Source organism: Phascolarctos cinereus, unplaced genomic scaffold, assembly GCF_003287225.1.
Source record: "Phascolarctos cinereus isolate Bilbo 61053 unplaced genomic scaffold, phaCin_HiC Scaffold_7;HRSCAF=346, whole genome shotgun sequence".
In the NCBI taxonomy this organism is placed as follows: domain Eukaryota; kingdom Metazoa; phylum Chordata; class Mammalia; order Diprotodontia; family Phascolarctidae; genus Phascolarctos; species Phascolarctos cinereus.
In genome coordinates, this window is record NW_027556180.1 from 4,192,301 (window position 1) to 4,212,512 (window position 20,212).

General features: G+C 47.0%; 1 protein-coding gene across 1 annotated transcript in view; it reads left to right on the forward strand.

Annotated features, from left to right (window-relative positions):
* ATP13A4 (ATPase 13A4) overlaps positions 1-20,212 on the forward strand; it is a 94,575-nt gene that overhangs the window by 57,696 nt on the left and 16,667 nt on the right. Inside the window, exons 14-23 of the mRNA XM_020964649.2 lie at positions 3,105-3,255; positions 4,736-4,822; positions 5,322-5,475; positions 5,748-5,859; positions 9,539-9,663; positions 12,292-12,455; positions 13,781-13,906; positions 17,440-17,519; positions 18,508-18,550; positions 20,020-20,129. Of these exons, the coding sequence (XP_020820308.1) occupies positions 3,105-3,255; positions 4,736-4,822; positions 5,322-5,475; positions 5,748-5,859; positions 9,539-9,663; positions 12,292-12,455; positions 13,781-13,906; positions 17,440-17,519; positions 18,508-18,550; positions 20,020-20,129 (1,152 nt within the window). The remainder of the gene's footprint in view (positions 1-3,104; positions 3,256-4,735; positions 4,823-5,321; positions 5,476-5,747; positions 5,860-9,538; positions 9,664-12,291; positions 12,456-13,780; positions 13,907-17,439; positions 17,520-18,507; positions 18,551-20,019; positions 20,130-20,212) is intronic.

Below are 20,212 nucleotides of genomic sequence, written 5' to 3' on the forward strand. Positions count from 1 at the left end.
GATGGTGGTCGGGGGGGGGGGATAGCCCTTATTCCTATGGCCTGGCTAGTCTCCACTGGGGGTCTAAGGCAAGATGGTAATTATGGTCTGAGCCATAGTATTTTTATTTGCATTTGGTTTTCTATGTAAACTCACTGAGGATAAAGCTTAACTCTTTACAGACCCTTCTTCTCTTTCTCCCACCAAACCTCCTGCTTTCAATGTAATTACAAGAGTCAGCCCTCTAGTGAGCACATAATTTCTAGTTTCAGGCTAAAGGATTTTATTTGAAAGCTCTCAGTGTTTTAGCCCTTGATGAGGGTTCATCTGGTCATGCCTTGGACCTGTGTCTAATTCCGGCTGCCACATTTTAATGTGGCTACTGGAAAATTGTAGTGAGTCCAGATGAAAATGAAACATCTCTAAACCATGTTGGAAGAGAGCTGGTGGGAGGAATTGGAGATGGAGAAGAGGGGCCTCAGATAGCTATCCCTTAATAATTCAAGTTCAAGAAGTATTTATTAATATACCTATGAGGTGTGACATACTGTACTGGCCACCAGGGATTCATAGATTAAATAAGATGGCTAGATTAAATAAGAGAAGCTCATGCCCTAGTGGGGAAAATGAATTAGACCTCTATCTCTTTCTGCTCTCCCCACACTCTTATTCCAACTACCCCATTGTCATCTTCTCCCCCTCCTCATCCAAACTTCTCAAGATTCGCCTCTTCTAGGAAGGCTTCGAGGCTCATCCTATCCCAATGACCCAGGCATTCAATAGGCACTATGGCCCATCAGAATGTCCAGTCTACCTATCAACAAGCATTTTATAAATGCTCACTCTGAGCTAGGCACTGTGGTCCAAGTGTCATAGAGCTTAGCCAGTGGCAAAACCCGAACTCCCTCCCCCCAGAAGTACTTTATTTTCTGCTTTGATGTGATAAGATGTTTCTCAAAAAAAGGAGAGTTGAGGAAAAAAGCCAAGTTTGGACTCCAGCAAAACACAAGGTTCAGCAGGATGCACACTTCCCTTTGGGATTTCACTCTGCATTGTGGTCTTACAGAATTGTAATTATAACCCACTTTTTCTAAAGAGAGTGAACACTTCAAACTTCTTGTTAGTGAGGGCCAATAGGTTAAAGGCAGCAGTTTAATTTGGGCTCAACTTAAAGAATGAATTCTGCAATGATTAAGACTGCCTGACACTACCACATGACCTTGGATGAGTCACACAACTTCCCAGTTTCCTCATTTTTAAGATATAAAACTAAATGACCTCTGAAGTCTAGATCTGTGATCTTAAGATCTTATTGCCAGTAGGAAACGCTGCCTTGCTTCCTAAATGTGGCTGGCTAGTAGCTCCCATGTCCAGAGAATGTGATGACCATTAAGGTACTCTCCCATTCCAAAATGTCCCAGTTCCATGTTTTATATATGCTCAGTACATTCTTTACAGAGATAGGCAGCTTGGGCTCTGGGGAGGGAAAGACTGTGTACATGCCATGTGCCAGAGGCTTTCCAGCTGTCATCATGAAGCCCCTCCTCAGGAGGAATCTGGGTGGACTGTTGTCATGTATCATGAGGACAGCTGGGGCTTCTTGGCCAACAAGCTGCATTTAGGGAACAAGGTGACATCTTTGGCGGAATTAACATGATGTCCAAATGGGACTCAGCAGATTCATGGGCCATGGTGTGGTCTTGGAACAGCATGAGTAAATGGCAGCTGGGGAAGCAGTAGAAAATTGGCTCTGGTTTTGCTTCAGAAAAGGTTGTAGATGCTTCAGCATTATTAAGGAGTGATTGTAAGCCACTGGCACATAATGTTTGAGACCTCACGTGGGTCACCCGTGCCTGGGAGTTCTGCTCAACCATGTAGAGAAATGTGTCCAAATGCCCTTTGGGCTCTGCCGTCTGCCCTTGGGAGGCCTAGGTGGAGAAGAGTCTCCAGCTTTGCAAGGCCCTCTGGAAAACGTATTGGAAAGAGTGCTCAACTTGGTGTCAGAAGACAATTGGTACATTGTGTGACCTTGGCTAAGTTATAGAAACTCTCTGAGCCTCAGTTTCCTCTTCTGTGAAGACAGAGGATTCGGCTAGTTGACCTCGGAGATCCCTTGTAGCCCATTAGATTCATGAGGCAGCTAACAGGAAGGGGCAGGGAGATCTGAAGGAGGAGGGGGATATGCAGCCTGCAGGCATTCCCTCGGGCATTTTGTTCTTAGAGGATTTCCTTCCAGGGACTTGTTTCTCAGCCTCCTCTGTCAGAAGCTCCAGAAGGAGCGCCTCAGGGGCTGAAGACTGCGGTGAGTCCAAGCTTGGATGCTGCATCTGCTTTGGACCAGGTGTAGGGCCCTGTGTTAGTCAACCCACCTTAAAAGAGCAAAGGAATAATGACTCCAAGTAGATGCCCATTACACCACGGCAGGCCCCCGTCCCTCATCCCTTGTTGGCGGTCTTAGTGATTTGCCTCTCTGAATTGCAGCAGACACACATTCAAGTCAAGTCAAATCAAGCACCTACTGTGTGTCATGTATTTTGCTGGGCACTCAGACATAAAGACAAAAATGGATCATTCCCTCCCCTCAAGGAATCTACAGTCTGGCCAGGGAAGGCCAATTAATCTGTCACCAAACATTTCTTAAAAGCCTGCTCTTTGCCAAGTGCTGTGGTGCCTCTGGGAATACAAGGACAAAAAGGAGTCGATCCCTGCCCTGCAGGAGCTTCCCTTCTACAGAACGCGTGCTCAGAGCACGCGGAAGGCATCCAGAAGGGATGGCGCTCTCAGGAGCCCAGGGTCCCACGAAGCTGTGAGGAGGCATTCGTGCAGCACAACTTCAGGGCTCAAAAGAGCATGGCAGGAATCGGGCAGAAGAAAGAGATTGGTGTACATATTAATGGTACTTTTGGGCCTCCTTTCCTGTAAGTTCTCTTACTAAGAGCGAGAAGTCTAGATTGATCCCCAAGAGGTAACAACAGTGAGGGGCAACCAGCAAAACCAGATACACCAACCCTTAGGAAGGAACAAGAAGCACAAATCCCCAGAGACTCCATCTTTGCCCCAGGCCTCGCCCCAGAGCAACAGCAGACCCACTGAAAGAATGAGTGCATTTCCCTTTCCTCCCTTAGTTTCCAGGAGGTCCACAGCTTCACCTCTGGCAGCACTCTGCCCTGGGGCCCGCTTTGTGGAGCCATGGCCAGCTGCCACTCCCTCATCGTTTTGGACGGGACCATCCAAGGAGACCCTCTGGATGTCAAGATGTTTGAAGCCACCAACTGGGTAAGCCTCTTTCTGATTCAGCCTGTTGCTTATATTGTCTGTAGAGTCTTGGAGCTGTCCTTGAATGGGGAAGTGAGAAACTATTCATCCAAATTGTTCTCTGTTTATTTGTCAAAGGAGTGTTTTTGGATCTTTTGTGACCCTCGTGGCTACAACATCTGCCCCACCCTGTTTGAACAAAGACTGGAGAGCAGGGCCTGTTAGGAACCACACTTGTCCAAGTGCTTGGTGCCAACCAAGGCCTGGCTCCCTCTGGGCTCCAGGGTCAAATTTAAAATCTGTTTGGCGTTCCAAGGTTTCACAACCCACCCTCCGCCTCCACCGCGTTTCCCTTCTCATATCTCATTCCCTTCCATGTGCTCAGCAGTCCAGCGAGGCTGATGTTTTTGCTGCTGCTTACATACAACAGTCCATTTCACACCTGACCCCCCCTTCTCCCCCTCTGCTTAGAATTCCCTCCCTCCTCATCTCCACCTCCCATCTTCCCTGACTTTCAAGTATCAGCTAAAGTCCCACCTTCAAGAAGAGTATTTCTTAGTCCTTGTTAATCTTAGCCTCTGAGATGATCTCTTTCTATGCCTTGCTTGTACATAGATGTTGCATGCCATCTCCCCCAGTAGACTGAGAGCTCCTTCAGGGCAGGGAACATTTTTGGTTTTTGCTTTTCCTTTTATCCCCAGAGGTAAGAATAGTGCCCAGCATGTAATGAACAAAAACAACAGTGTGCTGTGTCTGACTGGAGAGGGAGGAGGAGAAGAGAAAGAGGTGCTCAGGGCTCAGTTCTGGTGACCAAGAGCTAAGTGTATGTGACTGGAAAACTTCTTGTTCCTCCTGGCCATGTTTCCTTCTCTGAGAAGCATAGTATGAAGCTGGCCTTTCTTGCCCTGGATGGGAAGGATCTGTTGAATAAGATGTTAATAAAGCACTCTGGCACTTTTGGGTAAAAGATTCCTATTGGGGACAATATGGCGCATAATTTGGGGTTATCAGGGCAGTTACCAAAGGTTTATGTTAGCCATGCATGTAAGACCTTGTGTCCTTGGGGCCAACAATAACAATTAGAAAGACTCTCAGGAAGGAGAAGGGGTAGGGTGTGGTAGTATTAGTGAAGGAAAGATGTACAATGCACACCATCAAGAGAGATGCTAAAAGCCTGCTCTGAAAATTGTCTGTGAGCTTTCCAGAGACCCTGCTCAGAGACACACAACTCAGTATGTTTCTTCTCTGCAGAGAAAGAGGGACAGATCGCATAATGACCCATAGAACTGTCTGTTGTCTGCAGGGTGATGGCCACCCCATCCATGGTGGAAGCCAGATTTTCTGCCCTAGATTAATTTCCCCTCCAGCTGCCTTGCTGATGGTGCCCTCCATAGGCATCTGGTGCTTTGGGATTCACTCTCAGAGAAAATTGGCCTGAGCTCTCAATAGAATGGAGAGAAAGGGCAAAATCTGTGCAATGAAACATCCACTTTTGAAACAGGAAATAGAGAACTCTGGGATAGATTTCCACGTCAGAGGAGCCCCAGCAGGAGCCACGATTGTGAAGCCAAGCCAAGCAACCTGTCAAGTAAGATTGCATTATGTATGTGTGGGGTCTTCCCATGCACCTTCTAGTCATCAGACTGTTTGAAAGCAGTAAGGGAAAACACATCTAGATGGGGGATAATTGGAAGTGTTCGATGGTACAGGAATCAGGAGAGACCTAGGTTTGAATCCTGCCTTTAATCCTTATTAGCTGTGTGATCCTGGACAAATCACTTCATCCTCAGAGACTCAGTTTACCCATCTGTAAAATGGGGCGAAGAATACCTATGGTATGGGTTCACAGTACTATGGGGAGGGTGGAGGACAGTATGCAAACAACTCTTTGGAAACCTTAATGAGCTGGAGAAAAGCCAGCTGCTAGGATGTGTCTAAAATGATTTCTTCCTGGCTTCAGTTAGACCTTGAGATCTTCTCGTGGGGCCCTGATTTTCCTTTCTCCCCTAAAGCAGCTTGAGATCCAGTTCTTTCTGTCCTGGGCTGGATGGGGGCTGATGGCTGAGGGCATCATGGTGTCTCCCCAGATCCCAGTGGAAGGAATCGCTATTTTGCACCAGTTTCCATTCTCGTCAGTGCTGCAGAGGATGTCCGTCATTGTGCAGGAGTTGGGAGGCAACAGGATGGCCTTCATGAAGGGGGCACCAGAAAGGGTGGTTAGCTTTTGCCATCCCGACACCGGTAACTGCCTAAATCTGTTAACTCAGATTGCAACTGGCAACCTGTGCAACCCTACTGAAAGTTGTTCACCATCTTCCTTCCTTATTTGGGGAAGCATTTTTCTTGTTTGACCTCTCCAGCCGTACCTCAACCTTGAAAGGGAAAGACTTTGTTTTCCACTCATTTTGAAGTCTTCCTGGGCAAGAATTATCTGGGTGTGTCCCCCCCCCCCAAACATCATAAAGTTTATTGAGTAACTCTGTCATATTAATCCTTTATTTTTTCCTGAACAGTGCCAAGCAATTTTGCCAGTGAACTCCAGAATTACACCATACAGGGCTTTCGAGTTATTGGATTGGCTTACAAAAGGCTGGAGATCAATCATCACATCACTGCCTGGATCAGGTGAAGAAGTCCTAGCATCTTGTTTCCTGGCCCTCATCACTGAATCTTTTCAGGGCCTAGATCAGAGACTGTAGTTCACATCATGTTCCCATTTGGGAAGGACTGCTTGCACTCTTATCATTCTGTGTCCACTGGTGCAGGCAGGATGATGTGTGTATGTGTGTGTGTGTGTGTGTGTGTGTGTATGTATGTGTGCATAATCTGTGCATGTATATGTGTGTGAGTGTATGTGTGCACATGTGTGTACATCTGTGTGAGTATGCATGTGTGTAAGTATGAATATGTGTGTGTTTGTGTGTGTCTGCATGTGTGTGAGTGTGTGACTACACCAAATGCAGCTGATAATGAATTCACAGATTAATCAGACAAATAAGTGTAGCTTGTACTTACAGAAAACCCAGCCGATGTCTTCAGACATCAAGACTCTTGAGAGGCAATTTGAGAGATGCCTTTTTAACATAGGATTTTTTTTTTAAATTGGCATGCTTGGGATTGAAAATGCCTTGAAGTATCTGCAGGTAGAAATCTGATTAAGGTGGCCTTCCCCCCGCCCCCATTTAATTCTAGTATCTCAAGTCAGTTTCAGTCCGTACTGGGGGGTAGGAGAGGGGAGGTTGTCTCCAAACTCTCTTCATCTCAGCCACACTTAGGGATACAACCATACAGGCAGTGAATTTTCCCCACACCAGACGGTGACTAAATTTTGGGAATGTTGCAACTTGAGAACAAATAAGTGGTTGGTGGAGGGCACTTCGTGTTTCAATTCCTCTTGGGGGTCTTTGCTTCCCTCCATCCCTCCCTCCCTCCTTCTCTCCCTCCCTTCCTCCCTCTTTTCCTCCCTCCAGCTATGATGTCAATGAACAAACCTATATTAAGCTCCTGCTGTAGATTTTAGGTGCTGGAATGCAAGGACGCAAAGGAAAGGGTTTCTGTGCGGAAGCCACGTCCCTGCGTCCAGGGAATATGCTCCTGACCTTTCTCTGGTCCTCTTGAGGGTTAGATTGGGAGCTCCTGAGGGAAGGGGCTGTTTGCCTTGTTCTGTACCCAGCACTCGGCGCGATGCCTGGCACGTGAAAGGTGGGCAGTCCCACCCGGCTGCTCAGCAGCTTTCCTGAGACAAGAACCAGGAGAGGAAGGGCCTCGGCCGGTCACGGGCTGCACTGTCTGCTGCTGTTACTGGTAGTGTTTGCTGTGCTGCTTCCAGATGTGACTGCATCCCTCGTGTATCCTGTGGAGCCGAGGCAGGGCGGGACACGCCCTGTGCTGCTCCGGGCGTTCCCACCCCTTCCAGCACCTACGTCTGAGCTCTTCTCGTGAACTTCGTCATTTTTATTCTAATTTCGTCTTTTTGAAAGTCATGTGAGTCTGAATGCCATCGAGTGAGGGAGAACACAGTCCCCGAGGGAGAGGGAAGAGCGTTCCCGTAATCCTGCCCTCCGGCTGCAGGGGACAATTTTCAGCTGCATTAGGGGCACACCCTCCAGTGCGTGCGCGCAGGAAAGAGAGGAAGACCTTGGACGCTTCTAGGACTCCTATTTCGTGGCGGAAATCATATCCCACCAGTGCAGGGAGACCTCAGGGATGCAGGTCGGAGAAGATGAGAGCTGGGAGACAAAGGGATGAGAAGGGCCCGGATTCTTTCCCTGACGACTCACACGTACGCGCCAAGGCAGATACCACGGAAGTTAGTGTGCCAGCTAGCCGCGTTTCTCTGAGCCGAGGACACTTCTGTGCAGCATCTAGCCCTGGGGGGGTGAAAGTGGGGGTGTGGAGAGGTGAGGGGTGGGGTGGAGCGCACGTCACAGAGTCACTGTCTAAGGCTTGGGAGGAAGCGAAGGAGAGACCAGAGGATCGCTGGCCAGGATGGATTGACTCCTTTGGGTTGGGGCCAAGCTCCAGGTTGGAATAGAGCCCATGTACTTCAGGACCCTCATTTTACAGAGGAGGGAACGAAGGTGAAATGACTGGCCTGCAGATAGACACAGAGGATGCCTTGGACTCCGACGCTAAGATGTTCCCCAATCTATCCCATTACCTGCCAGGAGGGTCACTGAAGTCCAAGGGAGTCTGCCTAAGGCATGTGGTAACCCTGAGCAGAATTGACCCTAGAACATAGAGGGCCTCCAACAAGTCACATTCCTCCACAGGAGGTGAGAGTGCTGAACCAGGAGTCCCAGGCCCTGAATTCGGTGACCTGGGTAACCTTGGCAATTGGCTTCATTTCTCTGGGCCTCATCTTCCTTGTCTGTAAAATAAAAGGGTCAGACTAGAGGACCTCCAACTCTACTCTGGGTGAGGGTCTATATGGTAAAGAGGGTCCTGGCATGTTGGGAGCCCTTCAGTTCAACTTGCCAAACACTGATTAAGCATCTACCAGGTGCCAGATAGTGTTCTGGGTGCTGGGGGAGAAGAAATGTGGCATTAAACAGTTTCTGTCTGCAAGGAGTTTATCTTTTGTGTGTGTGTGTGTATGTATTTATGAGTGTGTGTGAGTATGAGTGAGTGTGTATGTGAGTGTGAGTGTGTGAGTATAAGTGTATGTGTGTGGCAGGAGGAAATGTATATGCAAAATCACAGAGACAGAGAGAAGAGAGGAGAAGAGGAGAGGAGAGGAGAGGAGAGAGGAGAGAAGAGAGGAGAGGAGCGGCAGGGGAAGGAGGAGAGGGAGGGGGCAGGTGGGGAGGAGGAGAACATTGCAGGTGGGGGGCACCCCCCTCTCCCACATGCCAGCATTAAAGATTTCTCTTTAGTTGTGCTTCCTCCCTCCTGCCCTCCCACCTGCTGTTCCCTACAGTCACTCTTACTTCCAGGCAGCAGGTGATGCCTGGTGCCTCTGGCTGCCAGAGATCTTCAGGTCTCAGAGAAATCAATCAGGAAAGGTTTGCTTCCCACCATCCAGGGCTAATGGCTTCCCTGGCAGGTTGGTCGTGTGCTAGACCTTGAAAATGTTCTTGTGATGGATGTCAGATTCTGATGCCCTGCTGTGTGTGAGAACACACACACACACACACACACACACACACACACACACACACACACACACCCCTTGAGCAGAATGGAAATGCCTTAAGGACATTGAAAGATAGGGATGGGGGCAGCTAGATGGGGCAGTGAATAGAGCTCTGGCCTTGGAATCTGGAAGACCTGAGTTCAAATCCAGCCTCAGACACATAACACTTACTGGCTGTGTGACCCTGGACAAGTCACCTAACCCCAATCACCTCACCAAAAAGCAAAAAAAAAAAAGATAGGGATAGAGAATGTCTTGGTTGAGGGATGGCTGGTTACTTTGGTTCTGGCCTTATATCTGCTGGTGTTCATATTTCTGAATCTCTCTTAGAGTCTGCTGTGGTTAATACTAGAGCTAGAACTTCTTGTAGGTGGGTGATTGCTAAGACTCCATGGCAGCAAAAGCCAGGCTAACCCCTAGAGATGGCAAAAGGTTCTCCAGCTTCTCTTGTAGACTAAAGCAAATTCACTGAGAATAGTGAATCTTCCTGACCAGAGAACAATCGATCTTTTAAATGTCTCCCTCACTCATCTCTCTCTGTCCCTGTCTCTTTGTCTCTCTCTCTCTGTCTCTGTCTTTTTGCTTTGTGAAATATGAGGCTCTCTCACAGCTTGTCTGCTAGAGCTCAAGACATTTCTTTTTTCTTTTCACTCTTTCACACACTTCAAGGGAGAAGGTGGAATCAGACCTGACATTCCTGGGTCTCCTGATCTTGGAGAATTGCCTGAAGGAAGAGACCAAGCCAGTCTTGGAGGAGCTCACCTCTGCCAATATACGGACAGTGATGGTCACAGGTACAGAGGAGTCTGGGCTTCCAAAGTCAGGTTGTGTGCACTCATGACTACTGGTTGTCCCTGGAAAAATGGGCCTTTCCCCTCCAAATCAGAGCCTGTTAACTTATTTCACTGAAAATATTGAGGTCATTCACTGAGAGTTCCCTCTTTTCCCCTCCTCCTCCTCATCTCACATTCCTCAGATGCCATCTGCCACTATATCCTCCTTCACCCTCATTTTCCATGAAGAGGTGGTCCTTCTTCTTGCCAAGGAAAACCTGTCTGCCTGCACAAGTGATCCCATTCCATCTCTGCTAGCAGCTTCCCCCTCTATCATCCCTGCTCTCACGGGAATCTTAACTCACTCTATTATTTGCTTTTCTGCTGCCAACAGACATTGCACATCTCTTTCCATCCCTGTAACTTTATCTCTTCTCCCTTTTCTGGCTAAACTCCTGGAGAAGATGGCCTGCAACCAATGCCTCACCTCCCTTTGCTCTCACTCATTTCTTCACTCTCTACAGTCTGGCTTCTAACCTCATCTCTCAGCTGGAACTTTTCTCTCCAGAGTTACCCAGGGTCTCCTAGTGGCTTTTTGTCAATTCTCTTTCTCCTTGATGTCTCTGTAGTTTCTGGCTCTGCTGGTCACTGTCTCTTCCTAGACATTCCCTTCTCTCCAGGTTTTCAGGATATTCTTCTCTCCTGGTTCTCCTCCTACCTCTCTGACCCATCTCTGGCCTCTCTGACTGCTCAGTCTCTTGCTGGCTCTTCATGTAAGTCTTACCTGTTAATGCAGGGATTTACCAGAATTAACCTGGACTGTTTCACAAAGGCCAATTCTTAAATTTTCAGTGTATTTACCCCTCAAAAGATGGCAAATGTTATAAATTAGGGCTTTTTATTGTTTTGTTGATTATCTAAATTTGAGAAAATGATAGAGAAAATGTTAATAAGCAGATAAAACTTAAGAGCATGTCATTCCTTTTTCAGGGAGCTGCTTGTTAAACATTTCCCAGCACCCTTAGCTGGGGGTGTCCCTCAAGGCTCAGTCCTGAGCCCTCTTCTCTTTTCCTTCTATACTATTTCACTTGGTGATCTCATAAATTCCTGTGGCTCTAACTGCCATCTCTATGCTCATGATTCTCCTCTTTGTCTAAACTGACCTTCCTCTTGACCTCCAGTCATACATCATTGACTGACTACTGCAAGCTTTGATCTGAATGTCTCATCTTACGTTTCTAAATGTCTCATTAGACATCTTAGGTTTAACATATCCCAAACAGAACTCATTATCTTTCCTCCCAAACTCTCCCTTCTGCTGAACTTCTCTCTTATTGTAGAGGCCACCACTATCCTCCCAGTTCCTTAGGCTCCCAACCTGAGTATCACTGTCTTCTCCTAACTCTCACCCCCAGATCCATTCAGCTGCCAAGTCCTGTCAATTCTACCATTGCAACATCCCCCAACTATCCCCCTTCTGTTCTCTGACCCTGACTCTAGCTGGTGCATACCCTCATCTCTTCATGCTCTTGGTAGGTTTACTTGTCTCAAATCTCTCTCCACTCAAATCCATCTTTTATTCACTTGTCAGATTGGTTTGACTATGTCATCTCCCTCCACCATTCAGCTGACTCTTCTGGCTTTCTATCACATCCAGGTTCAAATATAAAATCCTCTGTTTGGCTTCATAGCCTGGACCCTTCTACATTTCCAATCTTCTTACACCTTAGCCTTCTCCTTGTACCAGTGATCTCTTGACGTTTCTCCCCGGCTCTGGGCATTTTCATTGGCTGTCCCCCATGCCTGGAGTCCTCTTCCTCTTCATCTGCATCACTTGGTTTTCCGAGTGCAGCCTATCCCCATTAAGGCTAGTGCTGTTCCTCTGTGGATCATCTCCAGTTCATCTTGTACAGATCTTGTTTGTACACACTTGTTTACATTTTGTCTCCATTAGACTCCAAGCTCGTTGAAAGCTGGGATTGTCTTTTACCTTTATTTCTATCTCCAGAACTTAGCACAATGCTTGACACATGCTTGATAAACATTTGTTGACTGACTGACGGAGACACAGGAAACCCTAGGTTGGTGATGCACCTGTTTCTTCTGCCCACTTCTTGTAAAGTTGTTAAGGGCAGGGGCCATGGAGCCTGCTGGGGGGCCACTGAGAAAGGAGCCAAGGGCCTCCATAATCACAAACAGTGACCGGCTTGTGGGCCAAGGCATTTTCAAAACCATTCCATGATGTTCCCACCTATTGAGGCTTGCCAGGCTCTCTTGTCATTATCATTGTAAAGCATAAGCTCTTGGGGGGCAGGCGCTATTTGGCTTTGTCTTTTTATCCCTGGTGCCCATTGCAGCACCTGGCACATCATCATTACTTGTGGTATTAAATAGAAAGAGCTCAGCAAGTGCCAAGGAGCAGCTGCCAATGATTCAGGCACCCTGAGGAGCTGCTCTCCCCACTCCCACCATCTCCCAGCCCTGGTCCAAGTCTTGGGTCCAGGTGCCTTTCAGATCTACACCTGTGATCCTTGGTCTCTATGCCCCAGCAATCTCTCCCTCATCATCCCCTCAACCTGGGAGACATCACACACCATCCCTTTGCCCAAAGGCGGGAGTGCCAAGGGATTCTGCGGCTGATGTTTACAGGTGACAACCTGCAGACTGCAGTCACTGTGGCCAAGAAATCAGGGATGATCGCTGAAAGTCTGAGAGTCATTCTCATCGAAGCCAATGAGGCTGATGGATCCTCACCAGCCTCAGTTACTTGGAAACTGCTGGAAGACAGAAAACACGCTGGCTACAGAGACCAGGTAAGTGGAGAGAGTCCACACTTTCGGACCAGTAGATAAGGCCTGTGACACCAGGGTGGGTACAGTTCCATGGAATGTCTCGGGAGATTCTGTAGTGACCCCTGCTCCCAGCCCTGCTGCCAAAGGGGTTGTGCGTGACCTCCAAAGGCAGGGCAGTAAAGTGGAAAGGGAAGGATGCTGGATCTAGAACCAGGGGATCAGGGTTCAAATCCTGACTCTGCCCCTTCTTACCTGAACAAATGAGAGCAAGTCAGTGCAGCTTTGTGGGCCTCCATTTCTTTATCTAAAAAAGAAGGAGATTGGGATTGACTTTGTCTTTGTTCTCCCCTGACTCTAATTTTGGGTCCTACAATCCTCCATCTAATTCCATTCCATCACAGTCCATTAGGCAGCAAATATTTCCTCATCACCTACTACATGCCATGTACTGTGTGTGCACAATCATAAGAGGTATCCCAGGTGTACAATTTTTTCCACTGCTAGAAAAAAAAACCCTACCATCCTTATTTCTAAAGAAGTATGTGCATTGTGCCAGAGAGGTCAGGTAAAAGAAAAGTCATTGCCACTATTTCTCATGTTTCCAAATGGTCATTGAGCCAAAGGCGAGCTAGGGTGCAGCTGAGATGCTGATGCCCTGGAAAATCAGAACCGATTTTTTTTTCCACAGAAAATGTTTAAATGTTGTTACTTTCCCATTTCTGTCTTCTTGTGGGGCCACACTGAGCTGGGCAGGGAGAATCAAGTCTAGAAAACTAGAATACTGTGAGTCTTCCCTTGGGCAGACTCTGGATGCGCTCTGCATTGACCAGGAGAGGAGGACCATTGGTTTAGAGCTAGAAGGAACCTTGGGCTCATTGAGTCCAGTCTCCCTTTTACAGATGAGGAAATGGAGGCCCCCAAAGGTCAAGTGACTTGCCCAAGGTCACACAGCTAAGGTGACATTTGAACCCACTTTTTCCTGACTCTAAGTCCAGTGCTGGTGCACTTTGTTATCTAAGAATATCATGGGAGGGGTGATAATTGTCCTTCTTAGAGCTATACTAGTGAGAACCTAATGTCCACACTCCTGTTTGGCTAAGCTAATGTCATTTGGGGATGCCCAGGGCCTGGTGGGACAGTGGGAGAACTGCTATTTCCATTCTGTAAGTGTGTGAGTTCATCCAGCAAGGGGAGCTTGACATAGGGCACCTGGAGAGAGGAGGGCTGAGAAGGAACATGAAGCTGCCCTACTCTGCTTCCATCATGCTCCTATGAAGGTGCTTATGATTTTGACCAATTAATGTTTTCAGTTGCAAGTTCAGAAATAACCATGGCCTGGCTTGCAGGACAGTTATATTAATATCGGGGAAGATGTCAGCAAACCCAGAGATGAAGAAGGAAGTTATCATTTTGCCATGACTGGGAAATCCTATCAGGTGATAAGCCAACATTTCAGCAGTCTGCTGCCAAAAGTAAGTCTGGGGACTAGATTCACAGTGTTTCCATGACTGATTTCACTCGCAGCATGACATCCTTTGAAAATGGGTTAGTAGGTTGGGGTATCTGCCAGTTCAGTGATGTTGGACAAAGGCACAGGTTTCATTTTGAGCAAATGTACAGGTGACACAAAGTTAAGAGGGAGAGATTGCACATGGGGTGAAAGTCAGGGTCCCAAGAGGTTCTAATAACCTACAATAATAGTCTTAATAGAATCAGATGAAAGTATTTGGGGCAAATGTAGAGTCATGACCTTGGGTGTAAACAATCAACTTCCCAAGATGAGACAGGCGTCTCTAGGCATCAGTGTAACGTTTGGGGGGTTTGCAAGCTTGACGTGAATTAGCAAGGATACGACAAGCAATAAAACTAGAGCAACATTAACACAGACATAGCTTCCAGAAACAAAGTGGGGATACCTCCTCTGCATTCTGTTGGGGTTAATGCTGGGCACTACATTTTAGAAAAGATGTCAGCCAACTTGAGAGTTTTCAGAGTGTGGTGAACAGCCCTGACTCGATTCCGAACACTAAAACAGTGGGTCCTGAATCATTAGAGAGATTACCTACATGGTGTAATTCTGTTGGGCAGTTTCCTGTTATTTTACGTCGTTTTATTCCTTGGCAATCATCAGACAAATGTTTGTTGATGTGAGGCCTTAGATTGCACTGTCCTAGGTCCTGAAGGAACACAAAGGGAATCCTTGCCATTGCTCTGTTTTCTAGAGGTTTGCAATCTGATTAAAGACCCAGGGCATATGGTATATATGTGAAGCAGTTAAGTTAGAGTGCAGGGCATCATGGGATGGAAGGCCCAAGTGAGAGGTGCAGAAGGTGAGTATTTGATCAGTGCAGAGAATGGGGTGATAACCATTGACTTGAACAATTGAGCAAGAATGGGACTTGAGGCGAGTCTTGAAGGATGGTTAGGATTTGGAAAAGTGGAATAGAAAAACAAAGGAACTTGGAGGTGATAGAAGTTGGAATCAATTAGCATAAGAAAAGGCATTAAATTGAGAACGAACATAACTTGTTCTGGCTACATTGAGTAGGACTGAATAGATGGTTTATGTTGGGGAGTAGTGGGAGCTCTGAGAGGAGAAGTAGGTTGGGACTGATTTTCAGGATCTTTGAATGCCAGGTGTCTTTCTGTAGCTCCAAGGAGCTCAAGCTTTCCATTGGTGAGTGAATCACGTTACTGATCAAAAGTACACTCATCCAGAACAAGAGACAAAGAAGCCACAGGGAGGGCCATGGACAAAAAGGGAGTCTGCTCAAGAGGAGAGCAATCAATGAATCAAGAGACATTTAGCAAACACCTACTATATGCTACATGATTCTTAAGGACAGTGCCTGGAATATAGTAGGTGCTTAATCAATGTTTATTGGATTGGATTAGATGTGCTAGGCACTGTGCTAGATGCTAGGGATAAAAAGACAAAAATAACCATTCCCTGACCTCAGGGAGCTTATAATCAATACAGAATACAAGACGCCTTCATAGATAGGTACGTACAAAAAAGATACAAAATAGATCCAAAGTCATTGATGAGGCACCAGAAGGTGAGTGTGAAAGGACCAGGAAACACCTTTTGCAGAAGGGGGCATTTGTACTGAGTGCACTTGAAGGAAACAAGGAATTCTGAAATGTGACAGTGAGGAGGAATCATTCCAGGCATGGGACACAGCCTGGATAAAGGCGTGGAGATGGGAGACTGAGAGCAGGAGGAAAGTGATGCAAGACAAAATGTTCGCGTGGTTCTTGTTTGTCCTTTGCTCTTGAAGACCAATGTCATCAGGAAGGCAAGGTCATGGCTTGCGACTGGCTTGGATTTGAGTGAGGCAGGGCTGTGCAGAGTAAAGAAAGGAATGATCAGTGAGGCCCCCCTTGAGGAGACATGCATCTGAATGCACGTTGGCCTGTTGTAGGTGAGGGTTTACATTGTCTTCACTCATTTCATGGCCAAATCCTTTTCTTCCTGGCCTATGACCACCAGGGAAGTTTGATGAAGCTCCGACTGTTCCAGTTCTGATGGCCCCTCTTAGAGTAGAACCACTGTCTCTCTGCGGGAGCTTGTCTCTTTCGCAGTCCTGCACCCTTCTGCTCAGCTCTGGCTGGTGTCTGACAGGTTACCCAGCCACCAGAGATCAGTGACCTCAGTGTGAGCCAAACTTCCCAGGGCCAGCCGATGGGCTCATTGTCCTCTAACTCCCCCAAGCGAACCTTTCGTGTTAAATGGTAATTCACTGACCCCATGCACTTCACCAGTCTTACGCTACTGTATGAAGCGGAGCTTGTATTGATACAATTGAGCCAGTTAGTTGGTATAATGGATGATAAAGCATGAGTCTTTGTAGCAAGGACGACCTGAGTTTGAATCTTGCTTTAGATACGTATTGCTGTGTGACCCTGGGCAAGTCACTTAACCTTTCAACCTTAGTTTCCTCATCTGTAAGATAGGGTCAATGATATCTATGAATCAATTAACCAATCAATCAATCAGCATTCTTTTATTTATTTATTTATTTATTGGTGAGGCAATTGGGAGTGAGTGACTTGCCCAGGGTCACACAGCTAGTAAGTGTTACATGTCTGAGGCCCGGATTTGAACTCAGGTCTTCCTAACTCCACGGCCGGTGCTTTATCCACTGTGCCACCTAGCTGCCCCCTCAATCAGTATTTATTAAGCACCTACTATATGCCTGGTACTCTGCTAAGTGTTGAGGATACAGAAAGAGGCAAAAGACAGTCCCTGCCCTCAAGGAGCATACAATCTGAAGAGAGAGACAACATGCAAACAAATATATGCAAAGCAAGTTCTATACAGGATAAATAGAAACTAATTAAAGAAGGAAAGGACTGGAATTCAGGGAGGTTAGGGAAGGCTTCCTGTGAAAGTTGGGAATCAAAAGAGGCCGAGAGGGTCCATAGTCTGATTGGAGGAGGCAGAGCATTCTAGGAATGGGGGACAAGTTTAGAAAATGCTTGGGTTGTCATGAGGGTCAAATGAGATAACACTATGTGTAAAGTACTTTGCCAGCCTTAAAGTACTTTAGAAATGTCAGCTGTGGTTAAGGGGATGCTCTCTGTATACCCTCTGTATACTTTAAGGGGGCTCAAGTGGGTTGGGCATCTGTTAAGTACTTACTGTATACAGGGCTCCAGTAGGACCTCATCGTGTTTGGGTGCCTGGCTTTTGCCAATGGAGGGAACAAGATCTGTCTCCCAGGAAATCTCCACTCTGTTGCAATCATAAAATAGTGACTCAGTGACTTGTAGAGAGATTAGAGATGATGAACTCCTATGCTGGAAAGTGGTCTCATGCTTATGAACAGAGTCTAAATCTCTATTTCAGTCTCAAGTGAAGACAGATTAACTGCAGACTTGAACTTCAATCTAATTTGTGCCAATTGTCAACCCGGTCTCCTGATATGGCATCCTCCTGCTTCCTTGCTATGTCTTTTTGATGTGATGAACTCTTTCCATTTATATATATATTTTTTAACAGATCCTGATGAATGCGACAGTTTTTGCCAGAATGTCTCCTGGGCAGAAATCCAAGCTGGTTGAAGAGTTTCAGAAGCTGGAGTAGGTTCTTTGGAGAGCAGGAGGCCTCTGGCTGGAGCCTCATCCCACTCTAGCTTTTCCTCTGGGTCTCCTGCTGCTGAGCAGGAGCTGGTGTGAATGTGGGGAAGTCTCAGTCATTAGTCCTGAAAATAGACCTGTGTTTGTTTCTTAGAGGATCTCTGTCTCCCACCCCCAGTCCCAGGCCAGCACCCTCAGGAAGCACGGTGTCTCTTGTCACATGAGCCTGACAGCCTCAGACTCAGCTGGGAAGATGGGCCAGCCATGGATACCTTTCTGATCTTGTACTTGACTCACGCTAGTGAGCTGCTGCTTGGCACACACTCACATATTACACACAGCTCTCCCACTTGTGCAGCAAACTCATTGGGTGTTTTATTGCTTAACACAAAAAAGTGGTTTGGGGCCATTCCGAGAGTTAGAAGAATGAGCAATGCGCCTTGAAATGGCAGTGGTGTGGTCAGACTGGGCTCTTGGCTTCTACACTGGGGGCTCGAGATGAATTTGGTTTTGTGAGATAGGATTCCAGGGGGAAGTCTTCCTTGGGCAGTGGCATGTGGTTCTGATGCTCGGGCCGGGCTGCTGTCTTTGACCGTCGTGGCTTCAGACGTGCTTTCTGAGCTGGGTGCTGGTCATGCTTCTGCCCCTAGATGTTCATCCTTGTGGTCCTGGATTGGAATTTGCAAATTCTATCTCAGGATCCCAACTTATAGCCTGAGAAGGCTTAGGTGAATTGTCCAGGAACCCATATGAAGCCCTTAGTCAGGGTGAGCACCCCAGCCCTCTTGTCCTTTGCCTGGGCTGTTGACTAATGCTGCTGCCTGGTCAGCTCCAGGCTCTTAGACTAACTCCCTGAAAATAAACTTGGAGTTACCAGGCCCGAGCCTCTGTGATCTTGCTGTGTGCTCCCACCCTAGCATCCTTGAACTCGAGGCACTCCCAGGTCAGGGTGTTTTGGTGCTAAGGCATCTACTGATTTTACCCTCTGTAGTTACTTTGTAGGTATGTGTGGCGACGGAGCCAATGACTGTGGGGTAAGTGAGGGCACGCTCCTGGCATGGCCTTGGTCCGAATCACAAGGAGGTGCTTCAGAGCCTTGATATTGACATGTCCACGTCCACCAAACTCTAGAGTACTGGGAAGTCAGAGACAGAGCTGGCCCCAATAAGGGCCCCTGATTCCACTCTGAGAGTTAGTTATCCCCATGCTTCCTTTCCCACTGAGGTTTCATGGATTCAACTCAGTTAAAGTCAATCCCCTTTCCCCTCTCCAATGACTTTATATTTATTCTGCACATATTTTGTATTTCCTTACCTGTGTGCTCATCTCCCACTTAGACCTCCATAGAATGTAAGCTCCTTGAAGGTAGGAACTGTTCATTTCTGACTTTGTATCTTGCCTACTGCATTATAGGTACATCATTAATCAATTGATAAACATTTATTAAGCACCTACTGTGTGCCAGGCATGTTGCTAAATGCTAGAGATGCAAAAAAGGCAAAAAAACAGTCCCTGCCCTCAAGAAGCTTATAATCTAACAGGGAGACAACATGCAAAGAAATGTATATGAAGCAAGCTATATACAGTATAAATAGGGAATAGAGAGAAACCATAGAAATTAAGAAGGGCTGGAGAAGGTTTTCTGTTTTTTTAATTGGTACTAAATTCATTTAAATTTAACAAACATTTTTATAAGCATCTGCTATTACAGTGATGCTGAGTCTTTTTTTTTTTTGTGCCAGGGACCACTCTGGCACCTAGTTAGTCTGGCAAAGCCGTAAAATAAAATATGTAAGGTCATAAAGGAACCAGTTACATTTAAGTACAATTATCAAATATGTTTTTAACAAGAAATCTCTAACCCTCAGATGAAGCACGTGCCAGGCACTATACTCGGTGCTAGAGAGGTTATTGAGTCATTTTCAGTCATGGCCAGCTCTTTATGACCTTGTTTGGGGTTTTCTTGGCAAAGATACTCCAGCTTATTTTACAGCAGAGGAAACTGAGGCAAACAGGGTAAGTGGCTTGCCTAGGGTCACACAGCTATAAGTGTCTTAGGTTGGATTTGAACTCAGGAAGACGAGTCTTCCCGACTCCAGGCCTGGCGCTCTCTCCATCGTGCCACCTAGCTGCCTAAGCGCTAGAGACACAAAGATGGAAATGATTGTCCTCGACCTCAAGAAGCTCACACTCTATTGAGGGGAATGACAGGCACACAGAGAAAGAAATGCAAGCTAACTTGAAGGAGACAGTGCCACTAACTAGGGGGAATCAGGGGAGGCCTCCTTGGGGAGGAGGTCCCTGAGCTGAACCTTCCAGGTTCTAAGGGCCAAGGGGAGGAGGGGGCGCATTCCAGGCAGGGGAGCAGCCAGGCTCAGATCGGGGTTAGAGGAGAAGAAAAGAACAGACTGTCTGAGTCAGTCACCCAGATTACTGGTGCTGCCCATATACCTTGAATAGGGGACACTGACTTGTGAATGAAACCCAAATGTTTGCATTTCAGGCTTTGAAAATGGCTCATGCAGGCATTTCCCTGTCTGAACAAGAGGCCTCCGTGGCTTCCCCATTCACCTCCAAAACCCCGAATATAGAATGTGTGCCCCACCTCATTAAGTAAGTTTGCTCTTCCCCAAATCCCTGCTTTCCTTTGGGTTTCCCAACCCCAGCCCACGTGGTCATAAGGGGGAAGGGCAGGA